This window comes from Podarcis filfolensis (genome assembly GCF_964270895.1).
Source record: "Podarcis filfolensis genome assembly, chromosome: 14".
Classification (NCBI taxonomy): domain Eukaryota; kingdom Metazoa; phylum Chordata; class Lepidosauria; order Squamata; family Lacertidae; genus Podarcis; species Podarcis filfolensis.
The window spans coordinates 313,617-336,951 of NC_139616.1; the positions used below are offsets into that span (position 1 = coordinate 313,617).

The 23,335-nt window shown below is 44.8% G+C and overlaps 1 protein-coding gene across 5 annotated transcripts in view; it reads right to left on the bottom strand.

Moving 5' to 3' along the window:
• Positions 1-23,335, bottom strand: part of SNX33 (sorting nexin 33) — a 36,940-nt gene that overhangs the window by 5,794 nt on the left and 7,811 nt on the right. Inside the window, exon 3 of one of the 5 annotated variants that reach the window (XM_083586608.1) lies at positions 5,519-5,822. The exons of 2 other annotated variants lie outside the window; for them this stretch is intronic. In XM_083586608.1, coding sequence (XP_083442734.1) covers positions 5,647-5,822 — 176 coding nt within the window. In that variant the 3' untranslated portion in view covers positions 5,519-5,646. Of the gene's footprint in view, positions 1-5,518; positions 5,823-10,789; positions 10,903-18,934; positions 18,955-23,335 lie in introns of those variants that run through there. 2 more of the 5 variants (XM_083586609.1, XM_083586610.1) reach the window with 2 other exon arrangements.

The following is a 23,335-nucleotide window of genomic DNA, read 5'->3' on the forward strand; positions in this document are numbered from 1 at the left end:
CTGTTTTAATAATAATAAATTAAAAAATTGTCCAGCAGCACCTTAGAGACCAACTAAGTTTGTTCTGGGTAAAAGCTTTTGTGTGCATGCACACTTCTTGAGATACACTGAAACAGAAGTCACCAGACAGCGCATGGAAATGCCGTTTACCTTCCCACCGGAGCAGTACCTATTTATCTACTTGCACTTTGACGTGCTTTCGAACTGCTAGGAGCTGGGACCGAACAACAGGAGCTCACTCCATCGCGGGGATTCGAACTGCTGACCTTCTGATCGGCAAGCCCTAGGCTCTGTGGTTTAGACCACAGTGCCACCCATGTTTAGTTGTTGTTGTTTAGTCATTTAGTTGTGTCCGCCTCTTCGTGACCCCATGGACCAGAGCACGCCAGGCACTCCTGTCTTCCACTGCCTCCTGCAGTTTGGTCAAACTCATGCTGGCCACTTCGAGAACACTGTCCAACCATCTTGTCCTCTGTCGTCCCCTTCTCCTTGTGCTCTCAATCTTTCCCAACATCAGGGTCTTTTCCAGGGAGTCTTCTCTTCTCATGAGGTGGCCAAAGTCTTGGGTGAGAATCCGTGTCTCTAGAGTTGGAACAGATGCAGCTGTATCATAGAGCCTGGCTATATACAATTGATTGTTTGGTATGTTTGGGATGGTAGCTGGAAGCATGTAGATATGTTTGTCGGTCAGTTGGTTTTCAGTATAAGGTGGTGTCTATGCACCCATCCTGTATTTTTATAGTAGTGTCCAGATAATATATTTCTTGCATACACCAGGTCACTGAATGTCTGCTGGAAGGTGTCCAGGGTCTGCTGACCATGTGTCCAGATAATAATAAAAATTGTCAATGTATCATAGGTACAAGAGAGGTTTGAGTGGGTAGGAGTTTAGGAAGCGTTGTTCCAAATCTGCCATGAAGATGTTGGCATACTGGGGGGCCATGCGGGTGCCCATTGCTGTGCCGCTGATCTGGAGGAACAGGTCATCTCCAAATTTGAAGTGGTTGTGGGTGAGGACAAAATGGCAGAGTTTGGTAGCAAAGTCCACTGTGATTTTATCTGAAATGGTGTTCCTGTTTTTAATATTGTGTTTTAATGCTGCAGCAGACCCTGGGCAGTAGGGTGAAGGGCAGGTGATAAGTGAATACTGTAATTATAATAAAATATGGTGTAGTGAAGTTAGGAACTTTCAGTAGGCAAACTTTGGTCAAGCTGAAGAAAAGCACTGTGGGAAAACCAAAGGCCAAATGATTTATGGGAAATATACATCTGTTGCTTTAAAACTGTAAACTAACTGGCTCTGAGAGTGTGAATACTTATCTCATGCATCTGCAGGAAGGAAAACTTCCAGTTGATTAGTGGTGATTTAACACCTGGTTACTAAGTGCTGTCCCTGTGTGAATAAGGGCTATCAAGCCTCATTACAGGAGAATCTGCTGTGTCTGTGAGAAGTTTGGGAGAAACCCTTTGATCCCAAGGTTTTGAGTACAAACAAGCTTCAGCTGTCACAAGCTGAGTTATTATCCAACTCAGTGACCATTGGTAAATTTTGAATTAGTTAGAAATTCTGAATGGTCCTTGGGGTCTGATTAAACATGGGGTTTTAAGGATAAAAACCTTAGTAAAGGAGCCTGCAAGCGGGCAGCATCCATCCGCCCTTCTGCCAGATTCACCACCTTGTTGGCAGTCGTCATTCATATGCGTGTTCTTTGTGATGAAGAATTCCTGTTGTCTTCTTGAGATGCGGATTCAGCCGAGAACTTTACGAACTGTCTTAACTTTTCTTGTGTTCTCGTTTTGTAAGTACCATATTTTTCGCTCTATAGGGCGCACCTGACCATAGGGCACACCTAGTTTTCAGAGGGGGAAACCAAGGAAAAAATATGATTCCCCCCCAGCTCTGGGAGCAGCGGACAGGCTGCACGCAGCCTGTGCACTTCTCCCAGACCTTCTCCCTGCTATTGCGGGAGGTGGGGGAATTCCCCCATCTCCCATAAAAGCCCACAGGAAGGAGAAGGGACTGACTCGGCCAGTCAGTCCCTTCTCCCTCCTTGGGGAAAAGCCCCCAAGAGCGGCGCACTCTTTAAAGGCTGCACGGCTCCTGCGGGCTTTTCTGCGAGGTGGGGGAATTCCCCCACCTCGTAGAAAAGCCTGCAGAAGCCGCACAGCCTTTAAAGAGCGTGTGGCTTCTGCTTGCTTTTGCGAGAAGTGGGGGAATTCCCCCATCTCCCGCAAAAGCCCACAGGAGCCGCGCACCCTTTAAAGAGTGCGCGGCTCCTGTGGGCTTTTTGACCGAGCGCTGCGTTCCCCACCGCCAGCCTCCAAACCAGGTCTGGGAGCAGCGCGAAGGTGTCACATGCCTTCCCGCTGCCCCCTGAGCCTGTGGGGCTGGCGGTGGGGGGAAGCGCTGCTTTCCCCCACCGCCAGCCTCAAAGACCAGACTCTCCTGGCTTCAGCGAAAGCAACGCGAAGCCTCCGGAGCGCAGGCTTTGGAGGCTCCGCGTTGCTATTGCTGAAGCCAGGGAGCCTGCTTTCGCTCCATAGGACGCACACATTTCCCCTTCATTTTTGAAGGGGAAAAAGTGCGTTCTATAGAGTGAAAAATACCGTACGTTTAGCTAGCGATGCTTTACAATGTTGTTATTTTCTTGTCTGAACCACATAAGAGATGTGCCTACTTTTAAGTATGTTTAATCTTGTTTTTTAAATAACTTTTAAAAAAGGATTTTCCTATTTTGTTCTGTGTGCCTTTCTGGGGAAAGTCTGAATCCACAGTCTGACCACTTAGCCTCCTACTGAACCTGTTGAATTTCTGCCTGCATTTTGTGGTAAAGCAATACGGGGTGGGGGCAGCCTGTAACAAGGAAGAGTAACCTTCTCCCTTGGGTTAATCTTCTGGGCTATCCCCGGACAAGGGAGTGGTGGCAGCAACTACCCCTTCTGTTGTGTTTGTCCTGAAAAAGTAAATGCTGTGGCACCACCTTCCCTCTCCTAGCCGGGTCCTGCTGGATTGTAGGACAGGTGGGGAAGGTGGGTGTGGCCCAGCATTACTACAGATGGGATGCACTGTAATGCTGACCTTATTCACCATCCGCCATTCATTTCCTCCCAAGGAAGACAGCAAGAGCATTTGCCTTTTGGGAAGGCAGGCCAGGCATATGCCCACATAAGACACCAGAGGTTGGGAAGGGGCCTCTCTGTCTACTGCCCCACCCCCCGCTTTTAAACCATGTGCTGAGAAGCTGCTGGGACTCACTGCTTTCCTGCTGTCCTTTCCCTTTCCTCCTGGCACTTGCGTGCAAATAAACAGGATCTTGCTTCCCTAGGAGTTCATGTCCTCCCTCACTGCTGACCGGAGGTTATATAATCCATTGTGGCAGCCCAGGAAGCAGTTATGAAGCTGGCCTCATGACACCCCCACCCCCCACCCTGCTTACGATTCCTGCCTTTCTTCAGCAGAAAAAGAACATCTTACAGAACAGAAAGCAGAGTTTGGGCCAAGCTCCAGAGACCTCAAGACGCTGCTGCACCACAACTCCCATCATCCCTGACAGTTGGCCATGCTGGCCTGAGTTCATGGGAGTTGTAGCACACCGACACTTGGAGGGGGCCTCTGCTCCCTCCCCCTGCACTCACACAGCTGCAAAGGTTTCACTGATGGCCATGGCGGGGCGGGGGGATTTCTAAAACTGCTGGGGTTTGGTCTGGATGACCCCTTGGCTACCTTTCACAGTGGGGACACAGGTTTCTGGGCAGGAGTTGATCACGGTGAGGGTTTGCCTTGCTCTTAGCACGTTTCTCCCTTTCGTCCCGAGTTTGCATGTCTTCAAAGTCCATGACACCTTTGGTGAAGGCTGTTCTCCAATTGGAGTGGCAGCTGTATATAATACAGCTCGGCAGCTGTATCCATGACTGAGCAGCCCTATTTAGGATCCACTCTGCTCACCCTGAAAAGGGGGAGGAGCTAGAAAAGGTGCCCTAAACATAGTCTGCCTCCCTTTTTCCCTGACTGGATTACCACGCCCAGTGGGGTCAGCAGTGGTTGTAAAAGACAATTGAACTTTGGAACATGAAATATACGGACTGTGTTAGATAACTCTCACAATAAAGTAGGTTCCGTGATGTGATGTAGATTTCCCAGAACATTTTGACTTTAAACTTTCCAGAAAAAAATCCTATGCAAACTAGGGAGATTTGCATAGGGAATTTTTCCAGTGCCCTAGAGTGATCTAAATTCAGCATGTTTATTTTGTCTCCCATAAGCAAAGCTCAGAAGTTCAAAACTGCCAAACTGGATTTGAACTGCTGTGAGCAAAATGGATTTGTGGGAAATGCAGCGCACCAATAAATTGGCTGTGGTTATGATCCTAGGCCACCTTTTCAAACCCATCTGGCACGGATCACCACCCACCTCGCTTTTCAGTGGGAAACAAGGCAGCTCTTGCCTCTGAGCTCAAACATGACTTCTCCTTTTCCCCTGCCCTGATTCACGGGAGTGTCAGCCTACTCCAAACCCCACCTTCAATCCACAGGTGTGGTTTAGATTCCATGTGTGTGTCACCTTAGTGAGGCATGCAAACAGGAGAGACGCCCACATTGTCTGCAATTCTCTCCTTCTCTGCTCCCACCAGCCATAGGGAAGAGATGGAATCTGCTGCCACAAGGTGCAGTGACAGCTGCCGGCATTTTGGCAATGCTCTCCAAAGGGAGCCTCGTTTCCTGGACTTTTAAAGTCAGCTTTATTGAGAGTTTTCCACATAGAGTACAATAAAGAGAACTCTGAGCCAAGAAAATAGAAGAGAAGCAAGAGAGAAGAATAAAGTAACAGAAAAAGAAGAGAAGAAAGAAGCTCAAGGTCCTCTGCCATAATGGTATCTTGACCCTCATTCCACACACACAAGAGGGAGCTCTCCCCCCCTTCTGCCAGCCTCCCACCTGGGAGATCCTCTGCACACTTCCTGTCATGCAAGGCCCCTCATCTTCCACCCACCACCTTCTGGGGTGTCTCTTCATTAGTCCAAGAAAGAAAATGCCAAAAAGCAAAGCACACACACACACACACACACACATATATATATATATATATATATATATATATATATATATATATAATTAACAAAGACCAAGCAAAGATTAAAGACCACAGAAAGGCAAGAGAAAAAAAGCAAGAAAAAACAAAAATGAAAAGAGTGCGCTCAGGTTATCTGTCTGCCAATTGTATCTATAACAATTATTTAAAGTATTAAAGGTATAAGGGACGCGGGTTGCACTGTGGGTTAAACCACAGAGCCTAGGGCTTGCTGATCAGAAGGTCGGCGGTTCGAATCCCCGCAATGGGGTGAGCTCCCGTTGCTCGGTCCCTGCTCCTGCCAACCTAGCAGTTCGAAAGCATGTCAAAGTGCAAGTAGATAAATAGGTACTGCTCCGGCGGGAAGGTAAATGGCGTTTCCATGCGCTGCTCTGGTTCGCCAGAAGCGGCTTAGTCATGCTGCCCACATGACCCGGAAGCTGTACGCCAGCTCCCTGGGCCAATAAAGCGAGATGAGCGCCGCAACCCCAGAGTCGGCCACGACTGGACCTAATGGTCAGGGGTCCCTTTACCTTTATTCAAGGTATACACTCCAAGATAATCCTGCTTTATCCTGTTTAAAAAAGGGAAAGGGGTGTGTCTTCCATTTCTTCCCTTCTTTTCCCACAGCAACCACCACAACCTTTGAGGCTTTTCGTCCTGTGCTCACTTCCACTTGTGCCCTGGAACCTTTCTTCAAGTCCATCTCTGCTTGTCTCTTGGCATTTCTGGTCATCAATACATTTATAACGTCCTTAGGAGGACAAGCAAATTTAAGCACAAATTCGACCCACAGCTGTGAGGCATTCGCGAGCCTTTTTGCGGAGAAAGTCCTGTTGCTCTGCCGTGACCTCCCTGCCAATTTAGATACAGTGACTGAACTGGAGGCCCCTCAACTGTCTTCGGGTCCAGTGTTGGACCATTTCGATCAGATACTCCCTGCTGATGTGGATAGATTCCTCCAAGCTGATAGGCCCACCACCTGCCTTCTCGATCCGTGCCCGTCTTGGCTGATTAGGGCGTGTCCAGATGTCGCACGGACCCCCCGGTTGAAATTATCAATTTGTCCCTTGGCACGGGGACATTCCCAGGGGAACTGAAGGAAGCAGTGGTGTTTCCGCTCTTAAAGAAAACTTCACTAGATCTTTTAGACCTATCCAATTACCGCCCAGTTTCAAATCTTCCATATCTGGGTAAGGTAATTAAGAGAGCAGTTGCTGAACAGCTTGGTAGGTTTCTGGAGGAAACATCGGCTTTAGATCCATTTCAGTCCGGGTTCCGTCCTGGTTTCGGGACCGGGACGGCTCTGGTTGCCCTAACAGATGATCTTCGTAGACAACTGGATCGAGGTGGGTCAGGACTGCTGATTCTTTTAGATTTGTCAGCAGCCTTTGACATGGTCAATCATGATCTTCTGGACCACCGCCTCACCAACATGGGAATACAGGGCAAAGCCCGTAAATGGCTGTGCTCTTTTATCTCTGGTCAGGGACAGAGGGTGGTGCTAGGGAGGGAGATGTTGTTGCACCACTCCTTGGTGTGGCAAGTGCCACAGGGTGCAATCCTCTCCCCAATGCTTTTTAACATCTTTATGCGCCTCCTTGCCCAGACTGTCCGGAGCTTTGGGCTGGGCTGTCACCAATATGCTGATGACACTCAGCTCTATCTGCTGATGGATGGCCACACCGACTCGGCCCCGGATACACTGACCAGATGCTTGGAAGCTGTGGCTGGATAGTTTTGTGGGAGCTGATTGAAACTAAATCCTTCAAAGACAGAGGTCCTATGGCTGGGTCGGGATGGCATGGGGATGAGAGACGAACTCCCTTCTCTTGCGGGGGCCCAATTAGTGCCATTGCCTTCCGTTAAGAGTTTGGGTGTAATCCTTGACGCCTCCCTTTCCAGGGAGGCGCAGGTTACAGCAACAGCCAGGGCGACCTTTTTCCACCTTCGCCGCATCAAGCAGTTGGTCCCTTACCTTTCCCGCCCCGCCCTGGCCACAGTGATCCATGCGACAGTCATCTCCAGGCTTGACTACTGTAATTCGCTCTACGCAGGGCTGCCCTTGAAGCTGTCCCAGAAACTCCAGCGGGTGCAGAATGCTGCAGCGAGGCTCCTCACGGGGTCTCTGCCATGGGAGCATATTCACCCAGTGCTTTTCCAGCTGCACTGGCTCCCGGTGGCCTTTGGCTTAGAATCAGTTTGATTCCCTCCCCCTCTTTCTTTTTCCTTTCTCCTCCTGTGATGAGGCTGCATTTTCAATATTTTAATGTATTTTAATCTTGTTTTTAAGTTTGTATTCATTCAACTTGTTTTTATTATTGCTTGTTAGCTGCCCTGAGCCTGGCCTTGGCTGGAGAGGGCGGGGTATAAATAAAAATTTTTATTATTATTATTTCTCTCTTCAGGCATCTCAACAGCTTTCTTTGTCTTTCCAGTCCTCCAGGCAGTCCACACCCTCACCTGCTGCTGCCTCACATGCAGGCAGTTATTGATCCAAATCTCCTCGGGCAGATCCTGCGCTTTCTGCCATCTGAAGTATCTACAGTTTGATCTCTCTCAGAATTCCACGTATCTAGACTCTTAATTCTGACAGCTGTTCATCTAGTAGCCATTGTAAAAAAAATCAACACAAGATTATTTTTACCAAATTCTGTTTAGTCACACACCCTTTGGGAGTCTCTGCTTCCAAGAACTTGTGTCTGCTTACACATTCCTTTCACACAGGAATCAAACACAGTTTTGCTTTTCATAGCAAACAAGCATGCTCGCAATGGAGAGTTATAGACAATATATGTTGAAGATTTAAAGCAGGTTCAGACTTTAAGCGTTTTGGTTCATTCTCATGCCTGTTGATAAGTGCTTTATCATCTCCCAGCAGCCCATTTCTTTTCTGAGTAGCAATTAACTGGCAGACAGAAAATCCCATTCTTATTTGCTTCCAGTCTTAAAAATTGTTAAAAGAGGGAGGTTTGCTGACCTGGTGCCCTGAAAGGGTGGGCCCCATGGAAAGTTCCTTGCTCAAGATGTTCACCCACCCCCTGGAAACTTCCTTGCCTCGGGAAAGCAATTCCAACAGAACACCAGAAATATTATTGATATTTTAGAATATCTGGAATTTAGAAATGATAAACAAATGGCCTTAATGCTAATAGACGCTGAAAAGGCCTTTGATAACATTTCTTGGTGTTTTATAAAAAAACAGATAAAATTAATGGGTCTGGGAGAGAGATTTGAGAGAGGAATTGAGGCCATCTATACAAATCAAAAAGCAAGATTGATTATTAATGGCATTACCACAGAAAATATAGAGATTAGAAAAGGCACAAGGCAAGGCTGCCTCTAATAATAATAATAATAATTTATTTATACAGTGGTACCTCGCAAGACGAATGCCTCGGAAGACGAAAGAGTTTTTCATTTTTTGAGTTGCTTCGCAAGACGAATTTCCCTATGGGCTTGCTTCGCAAGACGAAAACGTCTTGCGAGTTTGTTTCCTTTTTCTTAAAACCGCTTGAAGAGGTGCAGTTGCAACTTGACCGTGCTTCACAAGACAAAAAGACTCGCGGAACGAATTAATTTCGTCTTGCGAGGTACCACTGTACCCCGCCCATCTGTCTGGGCTTCCCCAGCCACTGTGGGTGGCTTCCAAAAACAAGCAGGATTTAGATTAAACTATAAAATACTAATTCATTGGTTAAGAACATGAGCTTAGAGGAGAAGAAAGATTTACAAGAAAGCACACGTCTAGAGATTAAGAATAAAGTAAAATACCTAGGAGTTTGGTTCTCAGCTAAATGCATAGACTTGTATCAAGAAATCATAGAATGAAATTAAGAAAAATTTGGAAATCTGGAGCAAACTTCACCTCTCCCTTTGGGGTAGGATATTGGCAGTTAAGATGAATGTTTTACCAAAAATGATTTTTTTATTTCAAACCATTCCATTTTAGGAGGTATGAATTGTTTTCAAAACTGGAGAAGGGCCATCGCAAGGTTAAATGGAATGGTAAAAGGCCAAGAATAAAACATCTAATTCTTATTGACCAGAGGGAGAGCGGGGTTTTGCTCTACCTGATCTTGAATTACCGTATTTTTTGCTCCTTAAGACGCACCTTTTCCCTCCTAAAAAGTAAGGGGAAATGTGTGTGCGTCTTATGGAGCGAATGGAGGCTGCGCAGCTATCCCAGAAGCCAGAACAGCAAGAGGGATTGCTGCGCAGCGAAAGCAGCGATCCCTCTTGCTGTTCTGGCTTCTGAGATTCAGAATTTTTTTTTTCTTGTTTTCCTCCTCCAAAAACTAGGTGCATCTTATGATCTGGTGCGTCTTAAAGAGCGAAAAATACGGTATACCATGCTGCGACTGGGCTGTCATGGATTAGAGAGTAGATCATACTTAAAGACACAGATTTATTAGATTTAGAGGGCTTCAACAACAGGTTTGGTTGGCACACGTATATGGTTTAGGAGAAAGTTAAGGTACACAAGGGGTTTCTAAACCATATAATTAGAAATCACTCTATAAAATCTGGGACAAATATAAGAGAATACTGGAACCTAAAATCCCCTTGTGGACCTCCCTGATAGAGGCCACGGCAGTAAAAAGAAAAAATGCACAAGGTGATTGGGCAACGTATAGAATGCTATTAGAGGAAAATAACAATAATTTTAACCTGAAAAAAATTGATGAAATTAGAAGGTATGTGACGGATTGGCTACAACACTTTCAAATAAACAAGAGGTGGATCATTGATAGACAAACAGGATTTGAAAAAGAAACATCAAGACTAGAAAAAGAATTAGTACAAGCCAAAAGTAAGCATATCTCCAAAATATAATCTCCAAAGTATAATCTTCTACTCGAGTGGGAAACTAAAGAAGAAGAAGTGAAAAGTGGAATGGTAAGTTGGGCCTGAGACCTTGGCCATAATATCTATATGAACCAATGGGAGAGACTATGGAAAGAAGATGTCAGGTTCACAGCGTGCTATAATTTAAGAGAAAATATTATGAAAATGTTATATTGGTGACACCTCACTACAGCCAGACTGGCCAAAATGTATAAGATTGGAAAATTGTTGGACATGTAAAGAGGGGAGAGGGTCATTTATGCATATGTGGAGGGAATGTGGAAAAATTAGGAAGTTTGGGGATGTTATAAATAACGAACTAAAAAAGATGTTAAAAATCCCATTCACAAAATGACCAGAAGCCTTCTTATTAGGGATAATGCCAACTGAAATAAAAAAAGAAGTAAGACCTCTCTTTATGTATGCAACATCCGCAGCCAGAATTTTAATTGCAACGCATTGGGAAAATGAAATTACACCTACAAAATCAGAATGGCAAGTTAAACTATTAGAATATCTGCAAATGGCAAAAATGACAGGGAGGGTAAGAGGGTATTAGAAGCAAAAAGTAAATCAAGAATGGATTATATTCAAGGAATATCTTAAAAATTACTGTGACAGCAAAAACCTCCTGGCAGATCTTGAATGAGTCTTGCAATGTACAGATAATATAAGTAAATTTATTGTTTCTATTTAATTTTTCTTTCTTTTTCTTTATCAAAAAGATTTATGAATAATAATAATAATAATAATAATAATAATAATAATAATATATTTATACCCCGCCTATCTAGCTGGGTTTCCCCAGCCACTCTGGGCGGCTTCCAACAAAACACTAAAATACAATAACCTATTAAACATTAAAAGCTTCCCTAAACAGGGCTGCCTTCAGATGTCTTCTAAAAGTTTGGTAGTTATTTTTCTCTTTGCCATCTGGTGGGAGGACGTTCCACAGGGCCGGTGCCACTTTCGAGAATAGTATGAAACTGTGTAAAATATAACAAGAGTAATTCAGTTTTTTTGAGAACATTCAGAAGTCTACTTTAGGTCTTTTTAAATGCCTTGCATTCTTTTTTATTTTTTGTTGTTGTATGGGATGGGATATAAATTGTAATATATTATATTGTTGTATAATTTTGTGAAATATGTTTAATAAAGATTTTTTGAAAAATAAAAAACCCTAAAACGTCCTTGTCTCCAGTGTGCTGTCGTCTTCTTCCGAGACACTGAGGTTTCCTCTCTTATCTCAAAAGGGAATTATGCCTTGATTACCTCTGACCACCGCATAATTATCTCTGCCAATGGGATCACCAGTAGCTGATAACTTAGTCTGCCATCTTTCTTCCCCAGAAGTCCAAATGGAACCTCCAGTTTCCAAAGCAGTCTACCTTTCATGGCTGGTTGTTTTATGCCCTGCTGGCAAGCTTCCTGGACTGGAATGGCTTGGGTCCGGTCCAAGAAGTCCACCTTCCCCAAGCTCGGGCCTTCCAGAGATTTGAGACTCCAACTCCCATCATCTCCAACCATCAGCAATGAGGGCTGTGTCTGATGGGAGCCGTAATCCCACTGGTGGAGGAAAGGGGTGCGGTGGGTGCGGTCTGCCCCAGGTGTTATCCTGGGGGGGTGACATCGCCGCCCCGCCCCCTGGGCAGCTCACCCCGCCCCCAGGTGCACAGCATGTGTGCTGCTCTGGGTGCCGGAGCAGGCAGCTCCGCCTCTGCATAGTCCATCTATATGGAGGGCTGCAGTGGCACTTTTCTGAAATTCCTATTAACCAAAAAGGGCCCCTACTTACCTGGGAGTAAGCCCCCTTGAACTCAGCGTTATTTACTTCCAAGTAGATGCATATTGGATTGCGGTGTAACAGCACAACCCCAAATGTGCATTAAGATGATAATCATGTTAATTTCAATGGGGCTTACTCCCAAGCAAGTGGGTGTGGAATAGTTTTTCAGTGGGGACTACAACCCTGCAAACTAGTCTGAAATGGGGTCTTTGGGAGTCCTTTTTTCTTTTTTAAAAAATCTTGCACCTGCCATCAATAATACTGGTCTACCTTATGGTTGTTTTAAAGATTACAAAAAAGGAGAATGCATTTGATATATTTCGTATCCAGCTTAGTCATACTCAAAGTAGACCCACTAAAATTAATGCCCATTCCTAGTTTAGGTCCATTAAGTTCAGTGGGTCTGCTTTGAGCATGTCTTGTTCAATACAACCCAATGGACAACTCAAGGAAATCGTACAATCACAATCACATGCAGATTTATTTAGGCATTAAGTCGTACTGATTTCAGTGAGATTTACTTCTATGTAAGCATGCAGCCTTTATCAATTAAACACACATAAATTGGCATTCTTACTCCCAAGTAAACATGCAAATGTCTAATTGATTTGTGGATTAAACATTGCCACCTTGACACTATGGATATAAAACTCATTGCTGGAGTTCTGAAAGCACAACCCAAATGATCAAGGGGATGGAGCAACTATGAAGAAAAGCTGCAGTGTTTGGGGGTTTTTTGTTACTAAAAAGGGGACATGTGAGAAGTTTGCCAGGAGTGGAGAAAGAGAAGTGTTTCTCCCTCAACACCAGAATGAAGCTGCATGTTGGGAGATTCGGGACAGATGGTAGAAAGCCCTTCTTTCCACAGCACACAGTTGATCTATGAGACTCCCTCCCACAGGAGGCAGGAAGGGCCACCAACTGGGATGGCTTTCAAAGAGGGTTCAACAAATTCTTGGCATCTTCCCATACAAGGATCCCTCTTTCCTGTGAATAAGCCCTTTGACCTCATGAAGACTTTATTCTGAGCAGACATGCTTAGGACTATATACTGTCCATCTCCTACGTGGAGGAGAGGCCTATTGATGGCTCGGCTCTGGGATTCTTCTGAAAACCAGTTGCTGGAAGGGAGGGAAGAGGGCTCTTGGCCACGGTGAGCACAGGATGCTGGCCAAGATGGGCCATGGGCTGGATCCAGCAGGCTCTTCTTATGCTTTTACTACAGTGTCTGCCTGGGACAAGAGCCTCCCCAATCTGAGGGAAGCAGAGCTGAACTGGAAAGGCCCCTGGCAAGGCCCTCCTTCTGCCCCCCCTGCAGAGCGTGGCAGCCTCGCCAAGTCTTGGCACCAAGAGCCACCACAATGCTGCCTGTGCGGTGACAAGCTCTCTGTGTAACCATGCCCATGTGCCCCTGTGAGCTGCTGATCTCTGTGTAACTTTCTGCCTTTTTTCTCAATGCCTGGGCACAGTTCCAGGGAGATAAGTCTCAGCCAGCCTCTGTCTCTGTTTCTCTCTCACACAGACACAAACACACACAGAGACAGCTGCTCTTTGTAATGAAACCAAAAGGCAAGGCAGTGGGTGTCATGGAATCCTTTCAGATCCCTTGTTTCAATTCTGCTTTCATGCCTGACTGTTACATTTATTTATTTATTTAACCTATATAACAAAATTTATATGCTGCTTGATTACAGAAAACCTCTAAGCTGTTTACAAATTATCAAAAAAGTAAAATTCTCAAACATATTTTAAGCAGGTGCTGAAAGGTTGCAGTGAGGATGCCTGCCTAATGTCAACAGGCAGGGAGTTCCAAAGTGTAGGTGTTATTCCACTACAAGACTGACTTCTTACGAGTGCGGAGCAAGCATGATGTGGACCTGTAACCAGTTCTGCAGACTGACATGATCAAAAGGGCATGTCTGGGGTAAGGCAATCCTGAAAGTAAACTGGGATGGTACTTCTCTATTGTACTATATTTTAAATTCTAGTCTTCCATTAACTTAGTTTGTGAGCTATTCTGCATCTGCATGCATTAACAGCTGGAAGGGAGGGGAACCCAGGATATGAATAAAATTAATTATGTTACAAATAAATAAAATTCCCACAGGGAAAGCTGAGCGAAATGCAGGCAACAAGGGGTTGAGATCAGAGCACTAATAAGCTTCCAGAGAGACTGGCTTGGTTCAACAAGCTAGCAAACAGGGGCAGCTCCAGAACTTCTGTGCTAAGGCCTCAGATCTGCTGCCTCTTTCCTCCCTTTTAAAAACTTTGTTTTGTTTTGTTTTACTTATTTTACAGCTGGGCAAAGTACAGTCCCTGCTCCCCTTCACTTTAATCTGCCAGAGGCATCTCTACAGATAATTTGCATATGCAAATTTTTATGCTGGGGGGAACAGGGCCTCAGGTCCTTTAATTCCTCAGAAATGTTCCTTTGAAACCGCCAGTTTCTCGCCCTCCCAACTTGGCCATCCTTGTTCCATCCTCATTGGGGATTGTGAGGACACTGCAGGTTAAGCCACACGGAAACTGCTTTGAGACATGGACACAGAATTCCCACCGTGGATTTCCGGTTTGCTGCGGATCGCATAGGAGTGTGAGTCTAGTTCTCTGGGACAGACTCGATCGCCGCAAGGGATTTAGGGGAAACACAAAGGCGCTGTGTACCTTTGGAAGAAGCCCGAAAGGATGTTTTGGGCGCTGGGGATATGGCTGCGCACTTAGCAAGCTCTCTTGCCCCCCGATCCGCCCTATAAAGAGCAGGGAAAAAGGGCGAGATTGAGCCGCGAGTGCTAGGATCCATTGGCTACCCCGTGGTGAGAAGCCTCAGGCTCCAAGCAAAAAAGCTGCAAGCTCTCTGGTAAATTAAAGCTAAAAGCCAAAAGGATTAATTAATTGGCAAAAAAATCTGGATTATAATTGGCAAAAAAGATGGGGTGAAAAAAGGAGGTCTGTCCTGGCTGTGATGAGCTCTACTCTGCATGGGGACTTTCTACAAGTGCTAGAGTAGCGGATTGCATTTTGTTTTTCTTTTGCTGCCAAATAACTTTCACTAAATAATTTACAGGGTTGGAAAATAAAGAAGGACTAACTCCCATCCCTGTACATAAAGGGGGAGCTATAATTTGGAAATAAAGACTTACTTGAACTCTGGAAGTACAATCTTTCCAATGGGAAGTATAGATACAAGACCGCTATACACATAGCGAGGAAACAGAGAAAAGTCTTAACAAATAAAAGATTAGGAAAAGAATTCATAACATCAGATAAGACAAAAAAGAATAGTAATTTATGTATAGACAGATATGACCCGCAGCAAATTTTTAAAGATGAGGAGGGAAGAATGATAGCCAAACAGATAACATCACAGGGCAAAAAAAAAAAAATGTAATAGAATATACGCACCAAATGAAAGAAAATCGGAACTTTATAAACTGTTAGAGGAAAAATTATTTGAATTTACAGATCAGAAAATAATATTTACGGGTAACACTAATGGGGTAGTGTCCCTGGATATAGATAGAACAATAAGAAAGACAGATTCGAAAGAAGGGAGACTACTTGCCACCTTTTTTTAATCTGGTGGGAAATCTTACATTAACGGGCATTTGGAGATTCAAACACCCTTTGGAAAGGGAATATACTTTTTTCTCAGAACCAAATCAATTTGCTAGAAGAATAGCCTCAATATGGATTTCCAGGGAACTAACATTAAGAACGAGAAAGGTGGAAATACAACCAAGGACACTTTAGGATCATAATGCAATTTTATTGGAATTAAGAAGAGAAGAAAACTCACCATTTAGGTGGAGGCTAAGTGAAGGACTATTAGATAATCAAATGACTTTGCAGAAAGCTCAAAAAACCCTGAGAGATTATTTTGAATTGAATTTGAATCATGGTACGGACTTAAATGTGGTTTGGGACACAAGTAAGGCAGTGATGAGAGGTTTCTTTACACAACAAAACACCTTGCAGAAAAAGGCAAGGGAGAAGAAAAAGAGTTATTAGATGAGTTGATTATGAAAAGCAATTAATTAAGAAACCCGGAAACGAACTGATAAAACAGTGTATTAAGATGTTACAAACCCAATTTTCGATGCTAATAAATCAGGAAGTTGAGTGGGTGAAAAATTGATAAAACATAAAAATTTTGAATTTCTTAATAAACCAGGGAAACTTTTAGTGTGGCAGTTAAGGAAGAAGGTGTCATGTGACAAAGGTATTTGAGAGCAGAAGCGGTAAAGTCTAGAAATGTGAAATGCTAAAAAGCTTCAGAATCATTTAGCATGCTGAATCACTGTGACTCATCTTGAGGATGACTCATTCCCTGTATCTGCTTGCAGAAAGACTCAGTGACTCAGTCAGTGTCTGCAGTGTCTCAATCTATGCGTGTGGTGGAGCCTGTGCTCTGTGAAGCCTGTGCTCCGTGGAAACTCTGTGTATGCTCTGAAGCTAGTTTAATCTTCTGTTCACTATGCTGTTATTTGCAAACAAGTTTATTTTAACTCATTAAAGCTTTTATTCTTTTACTGAAGAAGACTCTGCATTATTAATTTACGCTGTGCGTCAGAAAGGTATAAATACAATTAATAAATTGAAAGTAGAAGACAAAATAATAGATAATCCAAAAGAGATTAGGAAACAATTTGTAAGATTTTATATGGAAACTTTATATGTGCACTGCCGACAGATGAAAGACAACATAATATAATAGACATATAGTGGTACCTCGTTTTGAGTCCGGGATCTGTTCTGGAGCCCCGGACGCTCGACAGAGCGTCACTCTGCACACGCGTGTGGAGCAGTTTTGCACTTCTGCATATGCGTGAAGCGCGATTTAGCGCTTCTGTGTGTGAGTGAGTGGAAAACCCGGAATTAACCCATTGCAGTACTTCCAGGTTTGCCACGGATGTGCCACGGAATGGACGACCGATAGAGCAGACTTAAACCGAGGCACCATTGTAATAGAATATCTGGAGGCCAAGAATGATAAGGAAGCAGCTTTGATGTTTATTGATGCGGAGAAGGCCTTTGACAATATTTCATGGACTATGGAAAGGATGGAATTTGGAGAATCATTTCTCAAAGGAATTGGTGCTATATACTCTGAGCAGAAACCATACTGATTGTTAACAATGTACTGAGTGAAAAATGTGACATTACTAAAGGAACTAGACAGGGTTGTCCCCTGTTGCCATTATTATTTACAGGTATTTTAGTCCTAGAAGTCCTGGCGAGAACTGTAAGAGCAGGAGTGAAAGGAATTTCGGTGGGGAACAAAGAATATAAATTGAAAGCCTTTGCGGACAATCTTGTGATAACAGTTGAAGAACCTTTGACTAGTGCAACAAAGGCACTAGAAAAGATTCAGCAGTTTGGACAAGTTGCTGGTTTTAAACTTAGTAAGACAAAACCCAGAATGTTGGTCAAAAATATGACAGTACAATCTAAATAATTGATCATGGAAATAACTGTGGGGAAAACGGTCAACTATTTAGGGGTATAGTTAACTACAAAAAATATTAATAAATTTAATGATAATTACATACCTATGTGGAAAGAAGTAAAGAGAAACTTGGAGGTGTGGGGAAGGATAAATTTATCATTTTAGGGAAGAATATCAGCTATAAAAATAAATGTGCTACCAAGAATACTATTTCTGTTTCAATCAATACCACGATCAGTGTGGTAGGGCACTTTAAAGAATGGCAAAAAACAATATCTAAATTTATCTGGCAGAGGACTGAACCAAGAATAAAATATAAGTTACTGACAGACTCTAAAGAAAGAGGTGGCTTCTCCTTGCCAGATTTGAAGTTATATTATGAAGCGTCCTGCCTTTTCTGGCTTCAGGATTGGATTTTGTTTTTTAAAACCCCAGATCTTTAGACGTGGATGGTGATGATAATAGGTTTGGGTAGCATGCATATTTGTGGTATGAAAAAACGAGAGTACACAAGGGATTCCTGAACCACCTGGTAAGAAAATCAATCTATGGGGTATGGGATAGATACCAAAGTTTATTGGAGCGGAGAACACCATGGTGACTCTCTCCATTGGAAGCAATTTCGGTTAAAAAATTGAATATGAGAGGAGAGTGGGCCACTTATAAAGAATCGTTAACAGAAGCAGAAGATCAACTAAAAATGAAGATATAAGAGAGTTACTAACAGATTGGTTACAGTATCATCAATAAAATGACATCTTTAAAGTAGATAAGAAAAAAGGTTTTGATACAGAGAGGTCGAGGTTTGAAATAGATCTGTTGCAAAATAATGTGAAAGTACTTTTAAAAACGTACAAATTACTTTTAGAATTGTATACAGTCATGCCTCATGTTGCATCCGCTTCAGGTTACGTTTTTTCAAGTTGCGTCCCGCAGCAACCCGGAAGTACTGGAATGGTTACTTCCGCCGCTCGTGCAGAAGCGCTAAATCGCGCCGCGCGTGCGCAGACAAAGCACCTCAGGATGCGAACGCTTCGAGTTGCAGACGTGCCTCCAGAACGGATTATGTTTGCAACTCAAGGTTCTACTGTACAAAAGATGAAGAAGTTAAGACAGTGATGATTCACTGGGCAAGAGACTTTGGAAACAATATCCAATTTTCATTATGGGAAAAGTTATGGAAAGAGGATTTAGAATTTACTGCATGCTGTTCGTTGAAGTACAACTATATGAAAATGATGTACTGTTAGTATCTAACACTGAGTAAAATTGCGAAAATGTATAGAACTAGTTCAAATCTGTGTTGGAAATGTAAAGGGAAAGAGTGTACCTTCTACCATATGTGGTGGTCTGTGGAGTGGTAAAAGCTTTCTGGGAAATGATATATACAGTAATGAGTTAAAGAAAATGTTTAAGAAAACTTTTGTTAAAAAACCAGAAGCTTTTTAGTTAGGTATAATAGGTGAAGAGATACCAAAAGAAGACAAAAAGCTTTTCATGTACGCAATGACGGCAGCAAGAATACATCTAGCCCAGAGATGGAAGGAGGGAGAAGGGCCAACCAGAGAAGAATGGCAGACTAAATTGATGGAGTATACAGAGATGGCAAGAACTTTTATTTTAATGTTTTGAAATGGTTAAAGTTAAAATGTATAAAATTATGTAAAACCAATAAAAAATTATATATAAAAAAAGAATTCCCACTGTGGAAAAGAAGTCATCTGCTGCAAGGCATAGGAAATACTAACTCCGTATGCTCCAACAGCTCCTGTTTATCCAGAACTTCCTGTTTGCTGATCCCTCAACCTGAAAAATATGGATATGGAACAACTGATTGGTTCAAAATTGGGAAAGGAGTACGACAAGGCTGTATATTGTCTCCCTGCTTATTTAACTTATATGCAGAATTCATCATGCAAAAGGCTGGGCTGGATGAATCCCAAGCCGGAATTAAGATATGCAGATGACACAACCTTGATGACAGAAAGTGAGGAGGAATTAAAGAACCTTTTATTGAGGGTAAAAGAGGAGAGCGCAAAATATGGTTTGAAGCTCAACATCAAAAAAACGAAGATCATGGCCACTGGTCCCATCACCTCCTGGCAAATAGAAGGGGAAGAAATGGAGACAGTGAGAGATTTTACTTTCTTGGGCTCCATGATCACTGCAGATGGTGACAGCAGCCACGAAATTAAAAGACGCCTGCTTCTTGGGAGAAAAGCAATGGCAAACTTAGACAGCATCTTAAAAAGTAGAGATATCACCTTGCCAACAAAGGTCCGTATAGTAAAAGCTATGGTTTTCCCTGTAGTGATGTATGGAAGTGAGAGCTGGACCATAAAGAAGGCTGATCGCCGAAGAATTGATGCTTTTGAATTATGGTGCTGGAGGAGACTCTTGAGAGTCCCATGGACTGCAAGAAGATCAAACCTATCCATTCTTAAGGAAATCAGCCCTGAGTGTTCGCTGGAAGGACAGATCGTGAAGCTGAGGCTCCAATACTTTGGCCACCTCACGAGAAAAGAAGACTCCCTGGAAAAGACCCTGATGTTGGGAAAGATGGAGGGCACAAGGAGAAGGGGACGACAGAGGACGAGATGGTTGGATAGTGTTCTCGAAGCTACCAGCATGAGTTTGACCAAACTGCAGGAGGCAGTGGAAGACAGAAGTGCCTGGCATGCTCTGGTCCATGGGGTCATGAAGAGTCGGACACAACTAAACGACTAAACAACAACAACCACCTGAAAAGCCTCCATCTTATTCCTCATTTCAAGTTGCCTTGTTTAAATTATCATTCAGGCCAATGCCTAGGCTTGCTGCTCTTCCCATTTCACAGCCCTGTCCCAGCCCTGCCAGAAGTTAAGGTCATAATATTGCATGTTGCAAACCACCCCGAGATCTGTGGATGGAGGGCAATATACAAATTTAATAAACAAGAATACATGCAATAGCCAGTCCCTGGGGTGCAATGTGTTTTACCTCTGAGTAGGCATGCCCTGCAAAACTCTGTGTAAGATCTTGGGGAAGGATGCATTTTGTCTCTAAATGGTCACATTAAATCCACCACCTGCCACTTCCAATACTGGCCAGGCTCAGCAGCCCATAGCAGAGGACAGTTGTGTTTCTCCAGCACAGAGAGGGCCAACGTGGTGCCCTCCAGAAGCTGTGAGACTCCAACTCCCATCAGCCCCAGACAGCATGGCTGAGGGTCAGGGATCATGGGAGTTGCAGTCTGGCCTCATCTGCAAGTGCCACCTTAGCTCCCTTGCTCTGGCCTCTCTCCAAGGAAAAAACAAAGATCTTTAAAAGCCTGTCAGCTAGCAAAGGAGGGTTGCTCAAGCCATCATCTTGTGCTTCAGCACAGCCTCCATCTGCTCGGCATCCTCCAGGCCTTGTTGGACCACAATTCCCATCAACCCTGACCACTGGGCTATGTTGGGAGGGCTTCTGGAGGGCACCAGGTTGGGGAAGGCTGCTCAGAGTTATCCGAACCTTGTTCTGTGCACTGCTATTGCTGCTGCCGCAGAGGCAACTAACGCCGGCTGACCCATCTCCTGTCTGTCCTGACAGCCTGTAGGTTTTGTCATCAGCCATTTCATGCACTGTTTATTTTGATTTATTTTTTGTGTTTCTTTTATGGCCTCAGGGAAGAGGGAAATAAAGCAGGGCTGACTTTTAAAACCATGCAGGGCAGACACAGCAAATGTAGACAACAGGCACAGCAGAGCCTCCGGGAGAACATTATGGGGGCAGGGAACAGGGAGGCTCCCCATCTATCAGATACAGGGGATGTTAGCATACATGTCCCAGTTTTCATCCAAGTGATCTGCTTTTACTGCACTTCAGCCCATGCCATGCTTTTTTTGAATCAGAGGGCAATTAGGGCATGTGACTAGAGAAAGAGCCTGCACTGGAGTCCTTGAGCACAAAATCACAGGGCGGTAGTTGTATAACATGGGAACAGCATCCCTGCCTCCTATTTCCAAAGCTCAGTGACATTCCTTGTGTAGCCCAGGGGGCCCATGACACACTAGAAAGTGGCACTGCCAGGCTTGCAGGACCCACTTGATTCAGATTATTCACCACTATATACACATGCAGTGCAATGCTATGCAAGATTACTCTGGAGCAGGGCGGGGCAACTGCTGCCCTCCAGGTGTTACTGGACTACAACTCCCATCATCCCTGACCATTGGGCATGCTGGCTGGGGCTGAGAGGAGCTGGGAGTCCCAGAACAGGTGGGCCACCCTCCCTCTGGAGCAAGGCCTGCTGAGGGTATGCCTAGGAGTTCAGTCACAGAAAGCTAGCAGATCAAGATGAAGGCTGGGCTGCATTCCCTCCTCCCTGACAGACTCTTTTTCTGTATGGAAGGGATTTGGGGCGGGGAAAGGGGCCCGAGAAAAGCACTCCATCCTGCGCCAGTCCTGAAATGGTACATTCCCGCTAGAGATGTAGAGATCTTGGTCACAATCTGCACAGCATAGGAAAAGAAACTCCAGGTGTAAAAATTATCCCTGCATCACACAACCACCATCTCAATATAGCCACCCCACAGGCCTGATCCTGCAGCCTTTACCTGGGTGGAAACACAGCTATGTCTAACATTCCCATCCTTCCTGGCTTCTGCCTCAAAAAGGGAGACACGGCAGGGCTGGTGTGCTACTTGCCATCACCACAGAGGCCCCACAGGTCACCTTGTGAGCCCGCCAAGAAAAGTGTGCAGCAGTCAGATGGCCAGGCCCTTTCCCCAGAGATACTCTTCCCCAGCACCACACTCAGTTCCTGACCTTGTTATGCTCAGTGTTCTCCCTGGGAATTTCCTGGCCCAAGTGAGGCTCTGCCCTCAGCAGACCCCCCAGCTCTCTGCCTTCTGATTGCATCTGGTCTGAGGGATGGCTTGCCAGTCACCTTCCTCCTCCTTGGTCCCAGAGCCAACTTTGTGGAAACACAACAATGATGGAGACAAAATTAGGATAGGGAGGCTCCACCTGCCACTGGCTCTGGTGCCACCTGCTGCTGGGCTCTTTGCTTTCTCCAGCAGGCCCCAGGCACCACCGCTCAGACCAGGCCAGGTACTTGTCAGTATTGTCTACTCTGACTGGCAACAGCCGGAGCAGCACGTCCCATTTTGCCGCTTGAGGCTCCTGCGACCACATGCTCTGCCACCGCCATGTGCCTTGCCCCCTCCGCTGCTGGCGAAGAAGCAACATCGCCACCTCTGCCCATATTGGTCAAGTTCGCTCCAATTTTGGGTGAGATCTTGCCCAACATGGCTGTGATCTTGTCTAAAATCAGTGCTGATGGCGGAGGTGCTTCTCCACCGATGGTGGAGGAGGCAGGGCAGGCGGGGCATCCCCAGGAATGTCACCTAGAGGGCTTCTAAAGCCTCACTGGCCTCATGTCTGGGCCAACTCTGGCAGCAGCTCTTCAGGGGCTCCAGGAGCAGCCCTTCCTCCCACCTGCAAGTCAAATTTTTAAACTGGACATTCCAGGGACAGAACCTGAAACCTTCTGCATGCCAAGCAGGTGTCCTAGCTTCTAGTGCTGGGCTAGGGTCCCTTCCCTATTCTCTAGCAAATGTGTGTTTTGAGATCTCAAGACTCCTTTGCTGGACTCACTGCATGCAGTTCAAAAAATTCAGCATTCAGGAATTGGGTGGAGAACAGTTCAGACCCTCCAGATGCTCAGCTGCTGACAGGAAGGTCAATGAAAGACCTTCCAAGGAATATTCCCAGCAAGAAATTGCCAGTTGGTTTCTATATGCTTAGGCCTCAGTCTGAGTTAAGCTGGTCTCTCCCACTTACAGGTGTGAAATTGCCAAAATGCCACAGCAAGGAAGATGGTGTCATTGTCAGTGATGGCTGCAGTGAAGGTCAGGGTGCTTATCTTGCAGCTGAACTTTGTACTGAAACATCACAGACCGTACATCACAGACGGTGATGAAAGGAGTTTCATCACCTTTCAGCGCTGCTTCAAGGGCTGGAAATCTGTGACCCTGCAGGTGCTGCTGGATGTCAACCCCCAAAAGCCCCAGAGGCCAGATGGTCAGTGGTCATGCAAGCTGGGAGTTGTAGTACAGCAATACCTGAAGGACCACAGGTTCCCCCTCCCTGCCTGAACCATTTACCATTATTTCCTGTGTGTATTGAAGATAATGATTCCTGCGTCCAATGGAGGGTGCTCTAA